We start from the raw sequence: 22,399 nt of genomic DNA, 5'->3' as shown, positions 1-22,399 counted from the left end.
AGACCACATTCACATAATTTTTATTACAGTATGTTATAATTATTCTATTAGTTATCATTGTTAACCTCTTACTCTGCCTAATTTATAAATTAAACTTTATCATAGGTGTGTATAGGGAAAAAAGCATGTATAAAGCTCAGTATTATCTGAGGTTTCAGACATCCCTGGGGGTCCTGGAACATATCCTCCACAGATAAAGGGGCACTACTGTACTTTAAGCACCCCTCTTCTTTGTTACCACCCTTCAAATGTGCACATTCAGCTTTTCAGAACGTCCCACTTCTGTTTCTAGAGTCCTCATTTATAGTACACATTTTCCATTAAAGTCATGTATATCAATCCAACCTGAAACCTGGTTACCCTTTCCAATTATCTACCAGAGATGTTTCTTCAACCCAGAGAAATTTTCTTTTATTTACTTAATTGTTGCCTCTCCTTTACATGATGTCTTTTCTCTTTTTGAATACTTTTTTAAATGTTAGTTTTTTAGACCTATCCTTCAAGTCATTTCTTTTCCTTTAATATTTTTATTTATTTTACCTTCTACTCTGTGCTTTGAGATAGTCCTTGTACTTCATCTTCCAGTCTACTTATTAGATGTCAATAACAATCATCCTTTTCTTTTAAAAAAAATTCATCTACTCCTTTTACTTTGATAATCATGGCTTTGAGCTTTACACGGTGTGTGTGTATGTGTGTGTTGCATTAGAATTTACTTAAGTGCTCAAACAGTTTTTGTGCAGGTGTTTGTCTTTCTTTCTAGTACTTCTTGTTCACAAGATATGTGTCCTGATTATTCACTCTTATGTTGCTCTTTCAAATGTTGGCACCTCTCACATGGTCACTTATTTTTCTATGATAGCTCATTGGAAATCAAGTCTGACTGCTGAATTATCCTTAATATCAGGAATCCCGTGCATTGCAATAGGAATAATGCCTGAAGTTTAAGGCGAGTCAGTACCCCCCCCCCCCCCCGAGATACCAGAAGGAAGCCTAATACTCTCTAATCTACTTGAACTCTCCTAGTTTCTAAAATAGGAAGACCCACCTGTCTGAATTAGGAAAATACAGCATATTCAGAGGGATGGAAGGTAATCTTCACTGGGGTCTTCAGATACCTGAAAGCCAATCTATTTTAGTGATCCACAGCCCTCAGTTTTTCCCAGGATTCTAATGTTGCTTTTCACTTGGTTAGCCACTCACAGGGCAATTTAGCTACGTTCCATTTGACTCTGATGTTGCCCTTCTGTAAGCACCATTCAACAGACTGCAAGTCTTAGCAGCTGCTTAATTTTTAAAAGTTAAGGAACATGGAGTTAGATGAGAACAAGCCACAGTTGAGTTTCAGAATACCCTGTATCCTTACTCATTCCAATGCCATTTACATTCTGATGACTCTCAAATTTATCAAATCTCCTGTCCCTATCATTCCCCTAACTCGCATATCCTACTTAACAGTTCAACTTGGATGCGTGATGGGTACCACAAAGGTTGATGTCCAAACTGAACTTTATTGTTATATTGTTTTTTAATCTGCACCCGAGGGGTGTGTGTGTGTGTGTGTGTGTGTGTGTGTGTGTGTGTGATTGATTTTAGAGAGATAAGGAAGGGAGAGAGAGAGAGAGAGAGAGAGAGAGAGAGACATCAATGTGAGAGAAACAGTGATCTGTTACCTCCCACATGCACCCCTACTGGGTATCAATCCCGCAATCTGGGTATGTGCCCTGACCAGGAATTGAACCCACAACCTTTTGGTGTATGGAATGATGTTCCAGCCAACTGAACCACCTGGCCAGGGCCAAAATGAACTTTTGAGTGTTGTCCCCAAAACTACTTTTCTCCCAGCCTTTTCTGTCTCAGTGAATGGCATCACCACCATTTATCACAGTTAATTGCTTGAGCCAGTATCTCCAGATATATTCTGGACTTCTCTCTATTATTTTTACATTCACATCCCAATTGATCATCAAACCCTATTAGCTGTGCTTTCTAAAAGTACATAAACTGACCACTTCTCACCTCCACCTCCACCTCCACCACTCACCCTTACATTGTACCCTTACATTGTTGTTTCTCTCCTGGTGTATTGCAGATGCCTCCTGACTGCTCTCTGCTTCTGCTCTTGCCTCAGGGTTTACTCTCAGATTTCTAAAAGTAAATGTGTTGCTTCCTTCCAAAGGATTCAAAGAAAATCCAAACTTTATGCCGTTGCTTATAAGGTTCCCCATGGTCAGGAGCCTAGCTGCGTTCCAATCTTTATTGTCAAGGTCCTTGGACTTGCTGATCACTTTGTTGAGGTCAGATTATCCTCATAATTTCCTTCCTCATTAAATTTATATCTTGCCAAATTGCCTAATCATAAGGACTGTTCCTGACCACTCCATGAAATAGATTTTCCCCTACATTCCCTAGTCTACCTTAACTTGTTTTATTTTTATTTTTGTTAATCCTTACTCAAGGGTATTTTCCTTTTTCTTTTCTTTTTAATCCTCACCCAAGGACATTTTTCAATTTATCTTCAGATAGAGTGGGAGAGAGGGAGGGAGGGAGGGAGGGAGAGAGAGAGAGAGAGAGAAACATCGACATGAAAGAGACACATTGATTGGTTGCCTCCCGCACAACCCCAACAGGGGCCAGGGATGAACCTGTAACCTAGGTATGTGCCCTTGACTAGAATCGAACCCGAGACCCTTTAGTCTGCAGGCTGACACTCTAACCACTGTGCAAAACCGGCCAGGGCTTTTTTAGTTTTTTAAATAGAACTTATCACCACTGGAATCATGTGCTTGTTTATTGTCTTCTAGTCACCCTCTATGGGGGAAAGACTTTAATTCACTGCTACATCCCTAGCACTTAGATCAGTGCTGGATACATTGTAGACGCTCAATAAATAGTATATATTTCAAACTTGACATCTTTATCAAGTTTGAGTTGGATTTCAAAATGAAAAAGTAGGCAAACACATGAATTCTCCTGGAAATAAATCATGATTCTCAAAGTATTGCTTTTTTATTTCTGTGTTTTAAGCTTGTTTACAAAAAATGTAATAAGCCTTTTACTCTTGCATGTACTTTAAATTTTAGTTAAAGTATTTGTATTTTATTTTCCCATAAAAATACTTTTTAGGTAACCTGACATGTATTTTCTTTTTTAAGAACAAAATTTCATTTTACCTGTAACTTATTCCTTAATAATATATTTATTATCAAGTTCTTAATTTGTGTTTTATGTTAAAAGAAACCTTATAAAATTATATAATGTCAATACCATTGGAGGAAAAAAAATAGAAATAGGGACTTTATTGTTTTCAAACTTTTGTAACATTTCAGTGTTTTATAGGTTGCCTGGAAATACCCTTAGTTAAGTGATTGTTTTGTTCTAGTAGTGTAGTCACTGTGTCTAAGGGACCCCTCGTGATCCTGGCTATATCTTTTATTCTTCCTTTTTGCTCTTTTCTTTTTCTTTTACCTAGGACCTCAGTTTATGCCCCTAACCTCAACTTTTAGTGGGTAGAATTTACTCCTATAGGCTAATAAAAAAGGATAGAAAATTTAGCAGAATAATAGTAGAACCCCAGTTTAGCTTGAAAATAGTATGTATATTATAGCATACTAATATGTGGCTGACATTTATTTTCTTGCACTTTATTTTTATTTTTTTATTTTTTATTTTCTTATCCTCACCCGAGGACACTTTTCCATTTTTTGTACAGATAGAGTGGGAGGGAGAGAGAGGAAGGGAGAGAGAGACAGAAACATCGATGTGAAGGGACACATCGAGTGGCTGCCACCCGCACGACCAACCAGGGCCGGGGACAAACTGCAACCGAGGTACATGCCCTTAGCAGGAACCGAACCGGGTCTCTCCGGACCGCAGGCCGACGCTCTAACCGCTGAGCCAAACCGGCCAGGGCTATTTTCTTGCACTTTAATATAGCATTCTTCTAATCTCTAGGGAAGACCAATTTTAAGGTTTAATGCTAAGGAGGGAACTCAGTGGTACAGTCACTTGCATTTTGCTTACACTGTTGAAGGGTCATTGTAGCTGTCGCCATGCTGGGCAGTGGGGAACAGCACATCTGAAGCTCTAACACTCCCACATAGCCATATGCCGTTGGCAGCTGGAGAGCCTTGTAGAATCTGCACACTTATAAACACCTCTCTCTGGCTTAGTATTTAACATTAGTAAACTATACTGTGGCAAGCATTTAATCAGAACTTTAAAATGGTTGACTTAGATAATTAAGAAATTAATATGGTTTTCTTTTTCTTTTTTCCAGGTGCATGGTGGCTGATGAAGTAAGTGTTTTCATGATTTTTATGTCTTTTATTAAATTCTACAACCAGTTTTTACTGTCTACTATGTACTCTGTCTATCTATATGACTATATGTTTATATATGGAAAGAAGGAGAAGGGTAGAGAGAGGAAGGAGAGGGGGATAGCGAGAATAAAATGAGAATAGCCCTGGCTGGTGTTGCTCAGTTGGTTGGAGCATTGTCCTGTATACAGAAAGATTTCAGGTTTGATCCCCAGTTGGGGCATGTACAGAAGTCAACAAACCGATGTTCTCTGTTACATCAATGTTTCTCTATCTCTCCCTTGCCCTCTCTCTAAAATAAGCATATCCTCAGGTGAGGATTTAAAATAAATGAATGAGAATGTGTATGTGTGTGTGTGCGCATGTGCACGTGCGTGCAAGGTGTGTACTTGGAACATGTTATTATATTAGTGATCCAAAATTCTATATTGTTGATATAGATATATATATAGATATATCAACAATATATGTTGATTCTATATTGATGAATATGCTTTGAAATGCAGCCCCAAATGAAATTGAATTCTTTTCTACTTGTCATAATACTGCTTGCTTAAAAGCTAGACTTGTAAGATTTTGCTTTAAAGGTTAATTGTTTCATATAAAACTTACTGTTAAAATGGTACTTTATTATCACTAAACAATATGATACATTTAAGTTGTGTGTACTTGTTATATATTCATATCCACGTTTTCTCACTGAAATGGAAATTCTTGTTATATATACTATGGTACTCTTTATGTACATTCTCAGAGTAATATAGATCAATAAAATTCTAATTTTACATCAGTTTGAGAAATGCACTACTGTTTTCATGACACCTTTAAAGCATATAACAGCAAAACATATACTTAAAATATATTAGAAAAGAAGAAAATGAATACTGAATTTTTAAAAAATATAAGTGGCACCATATAAGATTCTGCCAATTGTCTTTCAGTTTTGGTTACATATAGACTCACCAATGGTTTCTTTCTGTAGTCTCTTCTTTAGAAACAAAAATGAGTAAGATGTGAATGTGACGGCTATACAAAAGGTTGAGAAAGGGTTTCTTGGTTCATGCTGATATTTAATTATCTAAGTTTTTAGTTTGAACTCTTTATTCTATAGGCATTTGTTTAGACTGGATGTTATAATTAGAAACATAGTCATTGCCTGTGAAGGACTTTGACAGTATAATTGAAGAGATATAGGACATAGATATTTAGGAAACAACAGAAATTTCTATTTTGGAACAGGATTAACTAAAAAATACTCTTAATAAAATAATAAAATTGAGAGCCCAAAATGACTGAAAGCGGTATATATTTTATTCTCTGAATATGTTTGCACCAAATAGGAATGTAAAGTCATCACTCAAAATCTCAAAGTTAGGCATAAACATCTTATATAACATCTGTAAAATACATATTTGTGATATTTGTATTGATGTGTGTATTAATAATTTTTGTAAACAGACTAGTTTTATATTTACAGAAAATATATTATAAAAGGTCAAAGGTAACACCATCTTAATAGTCTCTCCATAAACAGTTCTTAGGGAAAGTCAGCAGCTATGGCGTATCATTGCTGCCTTGTTCTTCATTCTGATATCAGGAGATTTGAATAGGCCTTAAATCTGTGGAATCATTCATGGATATAAATAAACACTTAATCAGCACTTTACTCTTCTATTTTCCAACAATCTTTTATCTTCTTCTCAGTTAATATTACACTAAGGATTATGGAGAGTTCATGATGAACCCTTAGCTAGCTGGAGTTTTTTCATTATACCAATTGCTTTTCCTCAGCTCCTATTATTTACAGTCACACAGCACTTATCACATGTTGAGTGATTTGTGATCTTCCTTTCAAAGCCATTGTTATTTTTTAGTTTAATAAGCTTAAAAGAATTTATTTTTTAAAAAAACCATTTAATATTTTCTCAATACTTAAAAAATAGGTCTCTACTTTTGTGTTCATCATAATTAATTCTCTGTTTTCACCAGTATTTTATTTTATGTTTTATTAAGATGTGTGTTTATGTATATATGGGTGTTGGTGGTATTTGAATACACCCCTAACCCCACACACATACAAATACAGTGGATACTCATATGTAAAGTAGTTTATTGCTCAATTTATTTTAGATTGCATGTTTTTTTTTATCTTGAGATTTTTTTTTATTGTTGAAATTATTATAGATTGTCTCCCTTTATATTCCCCATTGACTCCCTCCTCCCCACTCTCATCCCCCTCCTGCTTTCCCCAAACTAATGTCTGTGCCCATTGGTTGTGCATATATGCATATTTGCATATAAGTTCTTTGGTCATCTCCCCCCCACCCCCACCCATTACTCTGAGGTTTGTCAGTCTGTTTTTTACTTCCATGATTCTTGATTTATTTTGATCAACAGCTCATTTTGTTCATTATATTCCATAAATAAGTGAGATCATGTGGTACTTGTCTTTCTCTGACTCGCTTCTTTTGCTCAGCGTAACACTCTCCAGATCCCTCCATGTTGTCTCAAAGGGTAAGATATCTTTCTTTTTTACAGCTGCATAGTACTCCATTGTGTATATGTACCACAGCTTTTTTTTATCCACTTATCTACTGATGGACTCTTGGGTTGTTTCCAGATCTTAGCTATTGTAAAATGGCGCAGCTATGAACATAGGGATGCATATATTCTTTCTGATTGGTGTTTCAGGCTTCTTAGGATGTATTCCTAGAAGGATCACTGGGTAAAATGGCAATTCCATTTTTAATTTTTGAGGAAGCACCATATTGTTTTCCATAGCTGCTGCACAAGTGCCGCAGTCCAGCTGCAGCAGGATCCAGGGGGGCCCGAAGGTGGTGAGGCATCAGCGCCGGGAGACAGATGATTACACGACTCAAAGGAAGTGTGACACTGTTTCGATTTATTGCAAGTTTCTATGTGCTTATATACTTTCTTTTTTGGCATAAATTTAACATTTGAGGTTAAAGAAGCAGGGAGTTACATTCCATAGTACCAGGATGTTAGTTTCATTTTTTTATCAGAATTTATTTATAACTTTCTGTGTTTATAGATACAAAGAAGGGAGTAGATAACCTGTAAGGTGAGACAGAGTTTTCTTTCTTTTTTTTATTTTCCATTTTTTTTTTGTTTTGTTGTTCAGGTAGAGTGGGAGGGAGAGAGAGGAACAGGGAGAGAGGAGAGAAACATCGACGTGAAGGGACACATCGAGTGGCTGCCACCCGCACGACCAACCAGGGCCGGGGACAAACTGCAACCGAGGTACGTGCCCTTAGCGGGAACCGAACCCGGGTCTCTCAGGACCGCAGGCCGACGCTCTAACCGCTGAGCCAAACCGGCCAGGGCGAGACAGAGTTTTCTATAGGCCCTTTGTCTGAGATTAATAGTTGACCTTTATTTAAAATCTAGTTCTGGGTTTTTAGATCAGCTAGTTTTTTATTTACCTCCCTAACTCAGGACAACATTTCTTATAAAACCTATTCAATTGCAATGATTGAGATTTTTTTTGTTCCTATGTGCATAAACACCAAAGGGGACCTTGGCGTGCCAATCGTTCCATGAAGTCAAGCTTGCATAAGGAACATGTAGTCTGTCTTTGTTAACTATTCTTATTCCATCTTCATTATATGCTCCTGTAAAGGGCAAGGGAGGGTCAGGATCCTTTGTATACTTATAGCCCCTCTAGGTGGGTACCATAGTTTTCCTATTATCCAATAAGCTATATAAGGAAACCCTTGAGCAGTGGATAGGGGTCGGTACAATTTTCTTTTATTCTCTTGAAATACTCTTTCTATCTGGGGATAGCAGGTGGAGTTTCTTCAGAGTTTAATTGAAGAGGCATGATTTCAGATACCTTGTTTGTTATTCCTAGGTTAGTCATATAGTAGAATAATAATTATTATAATTCCCGTAATGCCGATTAATCCCACTCCCATGCTACGTCCTCTTCCTAGAAGATGCATTTCTTGAAGTTTTCTTCTCCATATCTGGACTTTGTCAGACAATATGGTTGGAAGAGGACGTGGCACACAAGTCTGCATTCCCACCAGCAGTGTACTAGAGTCCCCTTTTCTCCACACCCTCGCCAGCAGTTCTTGTTTGAGGATTTGTTGACGGTAGCCATTCTGGCAGGTGTGAGGTGATATCTCATCATTGTTTTAATTTACATCTCTCTGATGATTAGAGATGTTGAATATTTTTTCATATGTCTTTTTGCCATTTGTATGTCCTGTTTGGAGAAGTGTCTATTCAGGTGCTCTGCCCAATTTTACATTGGATTGTTTGTCTTCTTTTGTTGAGTTGTATGAGTACTCTATGTATTTTGGAATATTACCTCCTTATCTGATATAGCATTGGCAAATATGTTCTCCCAGAGAGTGGATTCCCTTTTCATTTTGGTGCTGGTTTCTTTTTCCATGCAGAAGCTTTTTAGTTTGATGTAGTCTCATTTATTAATTTTTTCCTTTGTTTCTCTTGCCCTAGGCAATATATCAGTGAAAATTCTGCTGCATATAATGTCTGAGATTTTTCTGCCTACATTTTCTTCTAGGATTTTTATGGTTTCACGAGTTACATTTAAGTCTTTTATTCATTTTGAGTTTATTCTTGTGTATGGTGTAAGTTGGTAGTGTAGTTTCATTTTTTTGCATGTACCTGTCCAATTTTCTCAACGTCATTTATTGAAGAGACTGTCTTTTCTCCATTATATGCTCTTGCCTCCTTTGTCAAATATTAATTGCACATACTGTCTTGGGTTGATTTCTGGATTTTCTTATTCTGTCCCATTGATCTATACACCTGTTCTTGTGCTTGTGCCGGGCTATTTAGATTATGATGGCTTTGTAGTATAGCTTGATATCTGGTATTGTGATCTCTCCTACTTTGTTCTTCTCTTTCAAAATTACTATGGCTATTCAGGGTCTTTTTTGGTTCCATATAAACTTTTGGAGTATTTGTTCTAGATCTGTGAAATATGCCATTGCTACTTTAATGGGGATTACATGAAATGGGGATTGCTTTAGGTAGTATGGACATTTTAATGGTGTTTATTCTTGTGATCCATGAACATGGTACATGTTTCCACTTTTTTATATCTTCCTCTATTTCTCTTTTCAATGTCCTATAGTTTTCTGAGAACAGGTCTTTTACCTCCTTGGTTAAGTTTATTCCTAGGTATATTATTTTTGTTGTTGTTGCAATGGTAAATGAGATTTTTTTAAAGTTTCTCTTTCTGGGTGTTCATTATTGGTGTATAGGAATGCCATTGATTGCTATTTGTTAATTTTATATCAGTACTTTGCTGAATTCATTTATTAAATCTAGTTGTTTTTGATGGAGTCTTTAGGGTTTTCTATGTACAATATCATATCATCTGTGAATAATGACAGTTTCACTTCCTCCTTTCCATTGTGGATGCCTTTTATTTTTTCTTCTCGTCTAATTGCTGGGGCTAAGATTTCCAATACTATGTTAAATAAGAGTAGCAAAAGTGGGCATCCCTGTCTTGTTCCTGTTCTTAAGGGAAATGCTTTTAGTTTTTGCCCATTGAATATTATGTTGGCTGTAGATTTTTCATATATGGCCTTTATTATGTTGAGATATGATCCCTCTGTTCCCATTTTGCTGAGTGTTTTTATCATAAATGGGTGCTGAGCCTAGCCGGTGTGGCTCAGTGGTTGAGCATTGACCCATGCACCAAGAGGTTGCTGGTTTGAGTCCCGGGCAGGGCACATGCCCAGGTTGTGGGCCTAATCCCCAGTGGGGGGCATGCAGGAAGCGGCCATTTGCTTTTCTCTCTCATCAATGTTTCTCCCTCTCTCTCCCTCTCTCCTTTCCCCTCTAAAATCAATAAAAAAACAAATATCGAAAAAAAGAAAGAAAGAAAAAAAGAAATGGGTGCTGGATTTTATTCAATGCTTTTTTAGTGTCTGTTTCACCAGCATTTTAATGACTCTCATTCTTTTAACCTATTCTACTTTACAGGGCTTATTATATCAAATCCTGTTAATAAAGCTAATTAAGAAAAAGCATCCTCAACTTTACAAATGAGTACAAAAACAGGCTACAGAAATAAACAGTATGATGTACAAGTCTGAGATCCCAGCTCACAATCATTGATATCCTTTGATGGAGTTAAAATGTCATTTTTATGGAATTTTTACTGAGCTAGTGTGGATAAAAGTTAGTTAGTAAATTAAAAGTATTGAAGTGGAAAGAACTTATATATATGTAAATTATGTGAACTCTGGTTTGACCTTCATTCTATTTCCTAATACTGTTCTCTTTCTCTTGCTCTTATCACAAAATTGTGGTGAAATCAGAGAAGGAAATGCAGTTTATAATTTGGAGGTCAACCACCTTTTGATTTTCAAATAAAAAATATAGTTTGGTATGATGAATATTTGACTCATCTAATAGATAAAAGCTTTAGAAGATCAATTTTGCATCTCTGTTATTGGATTTCCTATTTTTAGACGCTTGAATACTCACTTGGAGTATTGTGTAATTTAGTTGTCTGCTGTGATTTTTCCTCCCTCATTTTAGAAACAAATGATTTCCTTCACTGGTATTACTAACCCTTCTTCTAGTATTTTTCCATTATTATCTTTTTCTAATGTATTCAGTCTTTGTGGAATTATATAATACACTGTATAAAGGTAATCATTAACTTTAAATTGGAAAGATGATTTAAGTTCTGTTTAATTGTCTAATTGTGTGATCATTGTGTATTCAGTTATAAAATGATACTTTAGGTAACCAGCAATGGTATAAAATTAACTTTGCAAACATACCTTTAGCAGTTTTTTGTTTTTTTTTAATCCTCACTCAAGGATATGTTTACTGATTTTAGAGAGAAAGGAAGGAAGAGAGACAGACATCGATTTGAGAGAGAAAGATCTATTGGTTGCCTTCTGTACAGACCCCTACCAGGGATTGAACCCACAATCTAGGTATGTTCCCTGACAAGGAATTAAACCCACAACCTTTTTATTGTTTTTACTTTTATTTAAAAAATTTTTTAAACATTTTTTTCCTTTTATTGATTTTAGAGCAAGAGAAAGGGAGAAGGAGAGAGAGTGAGAAAACATCCATAAGAGAGAACATCGATTGGCTACCTCTTGCATGCCCCCGACTGGGGATCTGGCCCACAACCTGAGCATGTGCCCTGACTGGGGATTGAACCGGCGACCTCTTGGTGCATGGGTTGACGCTCAACCACTGAGCCACACTGGCTGGGCGAACCCACAACCTTTTTAGTGTACTCGAGATGACACTCCAACCAACCGAGCCACCCAGCAAAAGCTAGCTTAAACTATTTTAATTATTTCTCTTCTCCCCCTTTTGGTTTAATTCAATTAAATATTATTTCAAGAGCTATGTAGTGAATATACAGAATCTCTTGTGAATTTGTATTACATAAATAATGGAATTCAGACCATAGTCTGCAGTCAAGCTGTTGTACTATTATCTTAATTGCTTTTCTGTAATTACTTTTGAACCACTGTGTACTTGTACTATTGTTCTCCAGTTGAAAATAATTGAAAATATTTATTCATAAAAGATTTTAAATGTGAAAAATAATTTCACATTAACACAAACCAGGTAATTTACTTGGATATACATGGGGAAAAATATTAATCCTACACACTTCCTACCTTATTTGTCAAGTATTTAAAGGCAATTATTACTTGCAGAAACTTAGTCTTTAGAAAATTTTGTAATATTTGTTTTTCTTACAGAAATGGTATTAACATGTTGGATTTATACGACTAGCTTAATATTATGTCCTAATGGACAAAACTTTGTCAGTACATGGATTCTGTCTTCTCTTGTCTATAGTATCTATTATCAAAGTCAGAAAATTTCTACTTTCCTTTTATTTGATATTTTTTTGTTAGTGTTCTACTTTAGCCCTGTCCCAATTATACACACACACACACATACACACACACATACAATTTTTTCAATTTTCTTTCCTGTTACTTGTGGGGTGAGCAGAATGGGATATCAAATAAAGTATTGTTTTTCTTCCTTTTTCAAATAAAAGAAAACGTTTTGTCAAGGCCAAGCTACTTGGCTTGGCTTCTTTTGTGGCTATTTTGTGACATAGTAATAGATAAATATTTGGAAGAGAGGCCCTATCATCATCATCATGAGTGCATTTCTTTTGGTCAGAGTGCTTCTCTTGAACAGAAATTAGGATGGGAGAGGTGATGGGACCTATTCAGTGTGGTAGAAGCATTTCTGCGGGCTGCAGTCAAGCTTGAAAACCCTTGTCAGTTTCTCTGCAGGCAGAAATGTGTAGGCATCTGGAAACACTGAAGAACCCCTTTGGAAGGTTATTTCTACAGAGAAGACCTTAAAATTGAATCTGCGATACAGACTTTGCCAACATCAATGTTTAGGTTTGAGGATTAAGAAATTAAACTAAATGTGAAAAATTTTAGTTTTCATAACGCCTAGTCTGGTTTGACAAGGTAAACTGTGATGGAAATTTTTATTCCATTTGCTTTCACAAATCCTAGTTTTCCTTTACCAGGCTAAGTTGAATTTAATATATCCTTTTTCGAGCTCTTGCTCTTTAGAATTCTTAACCTTTCTTGGTTGTTGGCACATTTTTGTTGAATGAAAGAACTGATTAAATTGTTAACAATTAAGACATATATGCCAGGTTCTATTCTAGTTCTTTACGTGTATTAATATATTTCATGCTCAGAACAATTCTGTGAGGTACTATTATTATTCTCATGTTGCATATGAAAAAGCTGAGGCACAGAGAGGTTAAGAAAATTGCCCAAGAATATACAGGTAGAATATGCTAGGAGCTGATAGTTGACCTGAAATAATCTAGCTCCCAAGTCTCTCTGTCTATTACTATTCTATACAAAGTCTCCAGGTACCAGACTTTCTATATTTTGAAATAGGATTCTTGATGACAGAAGAATCTTAAAGGCAACAGTGCTCAAATGAATGAAGCTGAATGTTAGAATGAAGGTGATAGCATTAAAATTTTGTGCTGGTGAGACTGTCTGTACTCTTTTAAATCAGTAACATTTGCCTGCTTCTTTCCTTTCCTCATTTCTTTTTATGTTTTAATCCTCACTCAAGGACATTTTTGCATTTATCTTCACATAGAGAGGGAAGGAGAGAAGGAGGAAGAGAGAGAAGCATCCACATAAAAGAGACACATTGACTGGTTGCCACCCACAGGACCCCAACCAGGGCTGGGGACAAACGGCAACCGAGGCACATGCCCTTAGCGGGAACCAAATCCAAGTCTCTCTGGTCCGCAGGCCAATGCTCTAAACACTGAGCAAACCGGCCAGGGCTCTTTCCCTCATTTCTAAAGCCAGTTTTATTGGTTTTGGGATGTCCTTTTTAAAAGTAAATTTAAAATTGTATAATGATTTTAGTTTTACAGAATTGTGAAAACCAATTGTACTCTATGTCCCCTATTGTTCATCTTAGATTGGTATGGTCTATATGTCTCAATTAAAGAACCAATATTCATATATTATTGTTAACGAAAACTATGCTTTATTTAGAGTTTCTCACCTTTTTTCTCATGTCCTTTTTCTGTTCTAGGATTCCATCCGGGATACCCATTAGTTTAGTAGTCATATCTATTTAGGCTTCTATTGGATGTGATGGTTTCTCAGACTTCCCTTGTTTTTGAATATCTTTACAGTTTTGAGAATTAATGGTTCAGTATTTTATTGTATTGTATTGTATTTTTTTTTTTTTTATCCTCACCCGAGGATATTTTTCCATTTTTTGTACAGATAGAGGGGGAGGGAGAGAGAGAGAGAGAGAGAGAGAAACATCGACGTGAAGGGACACATCGAGTGGCTGCCACCCGCACAACCAACCAGGGCCGGGGACAAACTGCAACCGAAGTACGTGCCCTTAGCGGGAACCGAACCCGGGTCTCTCCGGACCGCAGGCCGACGCTCTAACCGCTGAGCCAAACTGGCCAGGGCTATTGTATTGTATTTTTTAATGGTTCAGTATTTTATGGACTATCCATTAATCAGGATTTGTCTAATGTTTTCCACAGACTGCGTTAATGTATTCAAGATTACTGTGGCTATTCGGGGTCTTTTTTGGTTCCATATGAACTTTTGAAGTATTTGTTCTAGTTCTGTGAAATATGTCATTGGTGTTTTGATGAGGATTGCATTGAATCTATAGATTGCTTTGGGTAGTATGGACATTTTAATGATGTTAATTCTTCCAATCCATGAACAAGTTATATGCTTCTACTTTTTTTATATTTTCCTCTATTTCTTTTTTTAATGTCATGTAGTTTCCTGTGAATAGGTCCTTCCTTTAATTAATTTCCTTGATTAAGTTTATTCTGAAGAATCTTAGTTTATTGCCACAATGGTAAATGGGATTTTTTTTTTTTTAGTTTCTCTTTCTGACAGCTCATTATTGGTGTATAAGAATGCCATCCATTTCTTGATGTGAATTTTGTATCCTGCTACTTTGCCATATTTGTTTATTAAATCTAGTAGTTTTTTATGGAGTCTTTACAGTTTTCTATGTATAATATCTTGTCATCTGCAAATAATGACAGTTTCACGCTCTCCTTTCCATTTTGGATCCCTTTTATTTTTTCTTCATGTCTAATTGCTGTGGATAAGACTTCCAGACCTGTGTTAAATAAGAGTGGTGAAAGTGGGCATCCCTGTCTTGTTCGTATTTTTAAGGGAAATGTTTTTAGTTTTTGCCCATTGAGTATGATGTTGGCTATAGGTTTTTCATATATGGCCTTTATTATGTCAAGATATGATCCCTCTATTCCCACATTGTTGAGCGTTTTTATCAGAAATGGATGCTGGACTTGGTCAAATGCCTTTTCAGCATCTATTGATATAATACAGGTTTATTTTTTTTAACATTTTTTTAATTGATTTTTTTAGAGAGAGAGGAAAGGAGAGGGAGAGAGAGAGAGAAACATCAATGAGAGAGAACATCAATTGGCCGCCTTCTGCATGCCCCCCACTGGGGATTGGGCTTATAACCTGGGCACGTGCCCTGACCAGGAATCTAACCAGCAACCTCTTCTTGCATGCCACACGGCCGGGCTAATCATATGGTTTTTATCTTTTATTTTGTTTATGTGGTGTACCACATTTATTGATTTGCAAATATTGTACCAGCTTTGCATCCCTCAGACGAATCCCTCTGGTCACGGTAAATAATTTTTTTAATGTATTGCTGGATCTGATTTGCTTATATTTTGTTAAGGATTTTGGCATCTATATTCATCAGGGATATCGGCCTGTACTTTTCTTTCTTTTTAGTGTCTTTTTTTTTTTTTTTTTTTTATCCTCACCCGAGGATATTTTTCCATTTTTGTACAGATAGAGTGGGAGGGAGAGAGAGGAAGGAGAGAGAGAGAGAAACATCGACGTGAAGGGACACATCGAGTGGCTGCCACCCACACGACCAACCAGGGCCAGGGACAAACTGCAACCGAAGTACGTGCCCTTAGCGGGAACCGAACCCGGGTCTCTCCGGACCGCAGGCCGACGCTCTAACCGCTGAGCCAAACTGGCCAGGGCTCTTTTTAGTGTCTTTATCTGATTTTGAAATCAGAATTATGCTGGCCTCATAAAACAAGATGGGAAGTCTTCCTTCTTTCTGAATTTTTTGGAATAGTTTGAGGAGAATGGATGTTAGTTCTCTGAATATTCGGTAAAACTTCCCCATGAAGCCATCTGGGCTCACTCAGGCTTTTATTTGCTGGGAGATTCTTGATTACATCTTCAACTTCCTTAGTTGTTATTGGTCTGTTCAAGTTTTTTATCTCTTCCTGGTTCAGTTTCAGGAGACCTTGTTTCTAGAAATCTTTCCATTTCGCCTAGATTGTCCAATTTGTTGGCATATAATTGTTCATAGTATTTATTAATGATTCTTTGTATTTCACTGATATCAGTTGTTACTTCTCCGTTTTGATTCTGATTTTGTTTATTTGGGTCCTCTCTTTGTTTCTGGTGAGTCTAGCTAAGGGTCCATCAACCTTGTTTATCTTTTCAAAGAACCAGCTCTTTGTTTCATTGATCTTTTAAATTGTTTTTAGTCTCTGTGTCGTTTATTTCTGCTCTGATCTTAACTATTCTTCTACTTACTTTGGGTTTTTCTTTTTGTTTGCTTTCTAGTTCTTTAAGTTGTGGGATTAGATAGTCAATTAGAAATGTTTCTTGTTTCCTGACATAGGCCTGTACTGGTATGAACTTCCTTCTCAGGACTGCTTTTGCTGCTTCCTATAGATTTTTTTTTGTTGTGTGTTCATTTTCATTGATTTCCAGGAAGTTTTTAATTTCTTCCTTGATCTCCTTGGTAACCCATTCATTGTTTAATAACATGTTATTTAGCCTCCATGTTGTGTTTGAATGTTTTTGCTATAATTGGTTTCTAGTTTCATGCCATTGTGATCTGAGAAGATGCTTGATATGATTTCAATCTTCTTGAACTTGTAGAGACGTAGTTTGCATCCTAACATGTGGTCTGTCTTTGAGAATGTCCCATGTACACTTGAGAAGAATGTGAATTCTGCAGTTTTGGGGTGTAATTCTCTGAAGATATCTGTTAATTCCATTTGATCTAGCACTTCATTTAGAATCTGTGTTTCCTTGTTAATTTTTTGTCTAGATGATCTATGCACTGATGTTAGTGGTGTGTTGAAGTCCCCTGCTATGATTGTATTGCTTTTGATTTTTCCTTTGAAGTCCACCAGAAGATTTTTAATATAGTTTGGTGCTCCTATATTGGGTGCATATATGTTTCCCAAGGTTATATCTTCCTGTTGGATAGAACCTTTCAATATTATGCCCTGGCTGGTTTGGCTCAGTGGTTGGGGTGACGGCCTATGGATCAGAGAGTCCCGGGTTTGGTTCCCACTAGGTGCACGTACCAATAAAAACAAAAAAAAAAATGTCCTCAGGTGAGGATTAAAAAAAATATATTATGTAGTGGCCTTTCTTGTCTCTAGTTATGGTCTTCATTTTGAAATCTACTTTATCAAATATGAGTATTACTACCGCAGCTTCTTTTTCCTTTTTGTTTGCTTGAAAGATTTTTTTCATCCCTTCACTTTCAACCTATGTGAGTCTTTTGTTGTGAGGTGGGTCTCTTGTAAACAGCATATATGTGAGTCATGCTTTCTTATTCAGTCAGCTACTCTGTCTTTTTATTGGAGCATTCAAACCATTCACATTTAAGGTGATAATTGATATGTACTTATTTTTTGCCATTTTTGTTTAGTGTGGTTATATTGTTCTTTCTATTTCTTCTACTAATGACAGCAGTCCTTTTAGCATACCTTCCAGTGCTGGTTTGGTGTTAATATATTCCCTTAGTCTTTCTTTGTCTGGAAAGCTCTTTATTTGACCTTCTATTTTGAATGACAGCCTTGCTAGGTAGAGTAGTCTTAGATTCAGATTCTTGTTTTTCATGACCTTGATTACTTCATGCCACTCCCTTCTGGCCTGGACTGTTTCTGTTGAGAAGTCAGCTGAGAGCCTTATGGGGTTTCCTTTGTAGGTAACCTGTTGCTTATCTCTTGCTGCCTTTAGGATTCTCTCTTTGTCTTTAATTTTTGGCATTTTGATTACTATGTGTTTTATTGTGGGCCTGTTTGGGTTCTTCTTACTTGGGTCTCTATGTGCTTCTTGAACTTGAACGCCTTCTTCCTTCATGAAGTTAGGAAAGTTCTCTGTTACTATTTCTTCAAACGTATTCTCTAACCCTTGCCCATATTCTCCCTCTTCGGGGACTCCTATGATGCGAATGTTATTACGTTTCCAATTGTCTCATAGTTCTCTTAGGCTGTCTTCCTGTTCCTTAATTGTTTTTTCTTATTGGTTCCCTGATTGGGTGATTTTTTTCTTCTAATTCACTGATCTGATCCTCAGCCTCCTCTACTCTGCTGGTTAGTCCTTCCAATGTGTTCTTTATTTCTGCTATGTCATTCTTTATTTCCACTTGGTTGGTTTTCAGTGTTTCTATATTTATACTCATGGTGCTGATGTCCTTACTCATGCTGTTGAGCTTCCTCAAGATCATGGCTCTGAACTCTACCTCTGGTAATTTGGTTAACTGCATTTCATTTATCTCATCTTCGATAGAGTTCTCTTGTTCTTTCATTTGGGATTTGTTTCTTCATTTCACCATTTTGACTATCTCTGGATTTTGGAGCCTGCCATGTTTTCCCTGTAGGTGTTGGTGTTCTGCTTTTTGTGGCTCCCTCTACTGGGTTTGGATGAGCCTGGGTGGGACCACATTACACACCACTGTTAAGTCTTACTTTCCTTGGGAGATTTGCAAGCCCAGGAAAGGTTTAGTTATCCTCTAGCTTTTTCCTGGAGGCTAGTAGTCTCAGTTACTCAGTGCCTTGGAATATAGTGCTGGTGTTCTACATAAGAGGATTTCCAGAGGGTGGGATAGATGCTGGTTGTTAATGAGACTCAATTTGCATTTCCTTGCCTCACCTGGGAAAGGCTGAATCTCCGAGGATGGGGCTGCTGCTTTTCCCCACAACTCTGGAAAGGAGCAAACTGGCCACCGTTCATTGTGGCCGCAACTCAGCAAAAATTCTAAGTGCCCTCCAAATCCTGGGTGTTCCCATAGAGTTCCAGCCCAGTCTTCCCTTCCTCTGACTTAGCCCCCAGGTGAGTGGCTGTGGCTTTTTTAGCACTCTGTCTTTATTCCCCAAGGGCACTGCTCACAGCTAAGACTGCTCTATCCGTGGGCCCTCTTGCGCCTCCACAGATCCCACCAGTGTCCCTGGTTACATGGTCCTGTCCTGCTGCTTTTTTGTTGCTTATTTCCGAGGACTTGTCTTTATTTTAGTTGTAATTCCTGTTTGGTCCTGGGAGATTGTCTGTGTAGCTTCCATTCACTCCGACTCCATTTTCACATCCTCTATGCCTGTCTTGGGTGCAGCTGGGTTTCACAGGCCTCTCTGGTATCCCCCCACCCTGCAGGTCCTGGTGGTAACTGGATAGTACAGCCCCTTTGGGGACCCGGCTCTATGCCTTTTATGGGCTGCTGGGTCACACAGGCCTCTCTGTTGCTTCAGCACCCCCAGGTCCCGCGGGTATCTGGATCGCACAGTCCCTGCTGGGTCACAGAGGCCTCTCTAGTACCCCTGCACCCTGCAGGGTCCATGAGCATGCACATGGATCGCACCAGTCCCTCTTGTGTTCCGGTTTCCCACTGCTCTTGTGAGCTGCTGGACTGACCATACAGGCTTTTGTGGAGCCCCAGGTCCCACCGCTGGTGGCTGGGGAGTGCTGGTGCCCCGTGGGGCTCAACTCCTGCTCAGATTTTGATGTAGTTTTGGGGATGGGTCTCAGCTGCTGGTCTGTGCTTCTGTTGCCTGGGGATGGATGTCTGTTCCCCAGACTCTGTTGCTGGGGGTATATCTCCACTCTGATCTGGCTGCTACTGTGGGGAATCATGCTGGGCTCCCGGCTGTCCACGGCTTCCGCAACTGGCACCTTGGGAGTTTCACTACTGTGCACTGGTCTGTGTTGACACAGATTGCCCACTGTTCAGATGGTGCCAGGTGCGCTGGTGGGCTCAGGTTGCTGGGCCCTTGCCCCTCCCTCTGCCTCCTCCCAGGGAAGACCCAGGATCTTTCAAAATGGTGGGACCTCCCTACAGCACAGGGAGAAGTGCCCTGAAGGGCCGCTTACCACAGTAGCCAGCTGCTCCGTCCACAGCAAAGGAACTTTCTGCTCCATGGCTCTGCACTGCTTGGGTTTGGTTGTCCACCTTCACGTCCACTCACACTCTCTCACACACTCACTCACTCTCTAACACACTCACCCTCCCTCCGGTCCTGCCAGCCGCCATCTTCCTATGTTATTCCATTTGTTGAAAAGACTATTCTTTCTCCATCTTTTCTTCTTTGTCAAACATCAGTTGACTACTTGTATGGGTCTATTTCTGGGGTCTCTCTTCTGTTCCATTTATCTATGTCTGTTATTTCACATGTTCCACACTGTCTTAATTACTATAGCCTTATAGAAGTTCTTGAAATTGGGTAGTGTGAGTTGTCCAACTTTGTTTGTCTTCTTTAGTACTATGTTGGCTATTCTAGGTTCTCTGCCTTTCCATATACATTTATAACAATTTTATTTTCCAATTATAGTTGACATTCAATATTATTTTATATTAGTTTCATGTGTACAGCTTAGTGCTTAGACAGTCATATAATTTACAAAGTGATTCCCTGATTTTTCAAGTATCCAACTGACAACATACTTAGTTATTCTGATATTATTTACTGTAATCACTATGCTGAGCTTTGTACCCTTGTGACTATTTTGTAACTACCAATTTGTGCTTCTTAATCCCTTCACCTTTTCCATATACATTTTATTTATGTATTTATTCATTTCTTGTCCATTTTTTTTCTTGAATATTATTTTATTATTTTTTTAAAATTTTATTTTTGTTACAGATGTTTCTTCTTTTTTACCCCATTGACACCCTCCTCACCATCCCCCCAACCCCGTTCCTGGCTTTGTTGACCATGTCCATTGGTTATGTGTACATGTGTATAAGTTCTGTGGTTTATCTCTTCCTTACCCCCACAACACCCTCTTCCGAGGGTTTCAGTCTGTACCCTACTTCCATGTTTCTAGGTCTACCCTATTACTCAGTCTGTTATGTTCATTATATTCCACAAATAAGTGAGATCATATGCTACTTGTCTTTCTCTGTTTGGCTTGTTTCACTTAGGATGACATTTTCCAGATCCCTCCATGTCGTCTCAAAGGATAAGAGATCTTTCTTTCTTACAGCTGCATAGTACTCAGTTGTGTATATGTACCATTACTTTTTTATCTATTCGTCTACTGATGGACACTTGGGCTGTTTCCAGATCTTAGCTATTGTAAATAGTGCTGCTATGAACATGGGGGTACATATATTCTTTCTGATTGGTGTTTCAGGCTTCTTAGGGTATATTCCTAGAAGCGGGATCACAGGGTCAAATGGAAGTTTAATTTTTAATTTTTTGAGGTAATACAATATTGTTTTCCATAGTGGCTGCACCAGTCAGCATTCCCACCAACAGTGCACTAGAGTCGCCTTTTCTCCACACTCTTGCCAACACTTGTTTGATGATTTGTTGGTAGCGGCCTTTCTGAGAGGTGTGAGGTGATACTTCATTGTTGTTTTAATTTACATCTCTCTGATGATTAGTGATGTTGAGCATTTCTTCATATGTCTCTTGGCCATTTGTATGTCCTGTTTGGAGAGGTGTCTATTCAGCTCCTCTGCCTATTTTTTAATTGGGTTCTTTGTCTTGCTTTTGTTGAGTTGTATGAGTATTCTATATATATCGGAAATTAACCCCTTATCTGATGTATCATTGCCAATGATGTTCTCCCATACAGAGGGTTGCATTTCCATTTTGATGATTGTTTCTTTTGCTGTGCAGAAGCATTTTAGTTTGATGTAGTCCATGTGTTCATTTTTTCCTTTGTTTGTGCTGCCTTAGGTGATGTATCAGTGTAAATTCTGATGTGTATGATGTCCGAAATTTTGTTGCCTACGTTTTCTTCTAGAATTTTTATGGATTCGCAGGTCACATTTAAGTCGTTTATCCATTTTAAGTTTATTTTTGTGTATGGTGTAAGTTGATGGTCTAGTTTCATTTTTTTTTTGTATGTAGCTATCCAATTTCCCAGTACCATTTATTAAAGAGGCTGTCTTTACTCCATTGTATGCTTTTGCCTCCTTTGTCAAATATTAATTGAGCGTATTGCCTTGGGTCCATTTCTGGGTTCTCTATTCTGTTCCACTGGTCTATAAGCCTGTTCTTGTGCCAGTACCAGGCTGTTTTGATTAAAGTCGCTTTGTAGTATAACCTGATATCTGGTATTGTGATCCCACCTACTTTGTCCTTCTTTTTTAAAATTGCTGTGGCTATTCGGGGTCTTTTTTGGTTCCATATGAACTTTTGAAGTGAAAGTTCTGTGAAATATGTCGTTGGTATTTTGATGGGTATTGCATTGAATTTATAGATTGCCTTGGGTAATATGGGCATTTTAATGATG

The 22,399-nt window shown here is 37.8% G+C and overlaps 1 protein-coding gene across 2 annotated transcripts in view; it reads left to right on the top strand.

The window, feature by feature from the left end:
* ZRANB3 (zinc finger RANBP2-type containing 3) overlaps nucleotides 1-22,399 on the top strand; it is a 272,667-nt gene that overhangs the window by 101,810 nt on the left and 148,458 nt on the right. For both annotated transcript variants that reach the window (XM_036254751.1, XM_036254750.1), the window contains exon 3: nucleotides 4,280-4,298. In XM_036254751.1, the coding sequence (XP_036110644.1) occupies nucleotides 4,280-4,298 (19 nt within the window). The remainder of the gene's footprint in view (nucleotides 1-4,279; nucleotides 4,299-22,399) is intronic.

The sequence above is a fragment of the Molossus molossus genome, unplaced genomic scaffold (genome assembly GCF_014108415.1).
Source record: "Molossus molossus isolate mMolMol1 unplaced genomic scaffold, mMolMol1.p scaffold_m16_p_11, whole genome shotgun sequence".
NCBI classification, from domain to species: Eukaryota; Metazoa; Chordata; class Mammalia; order Chiroptera; family Molossidae; genus Molossus; species Molossus molossus.
This window is presented reverse-complemented; position numbering and strand designations above follow the sequence as displayed.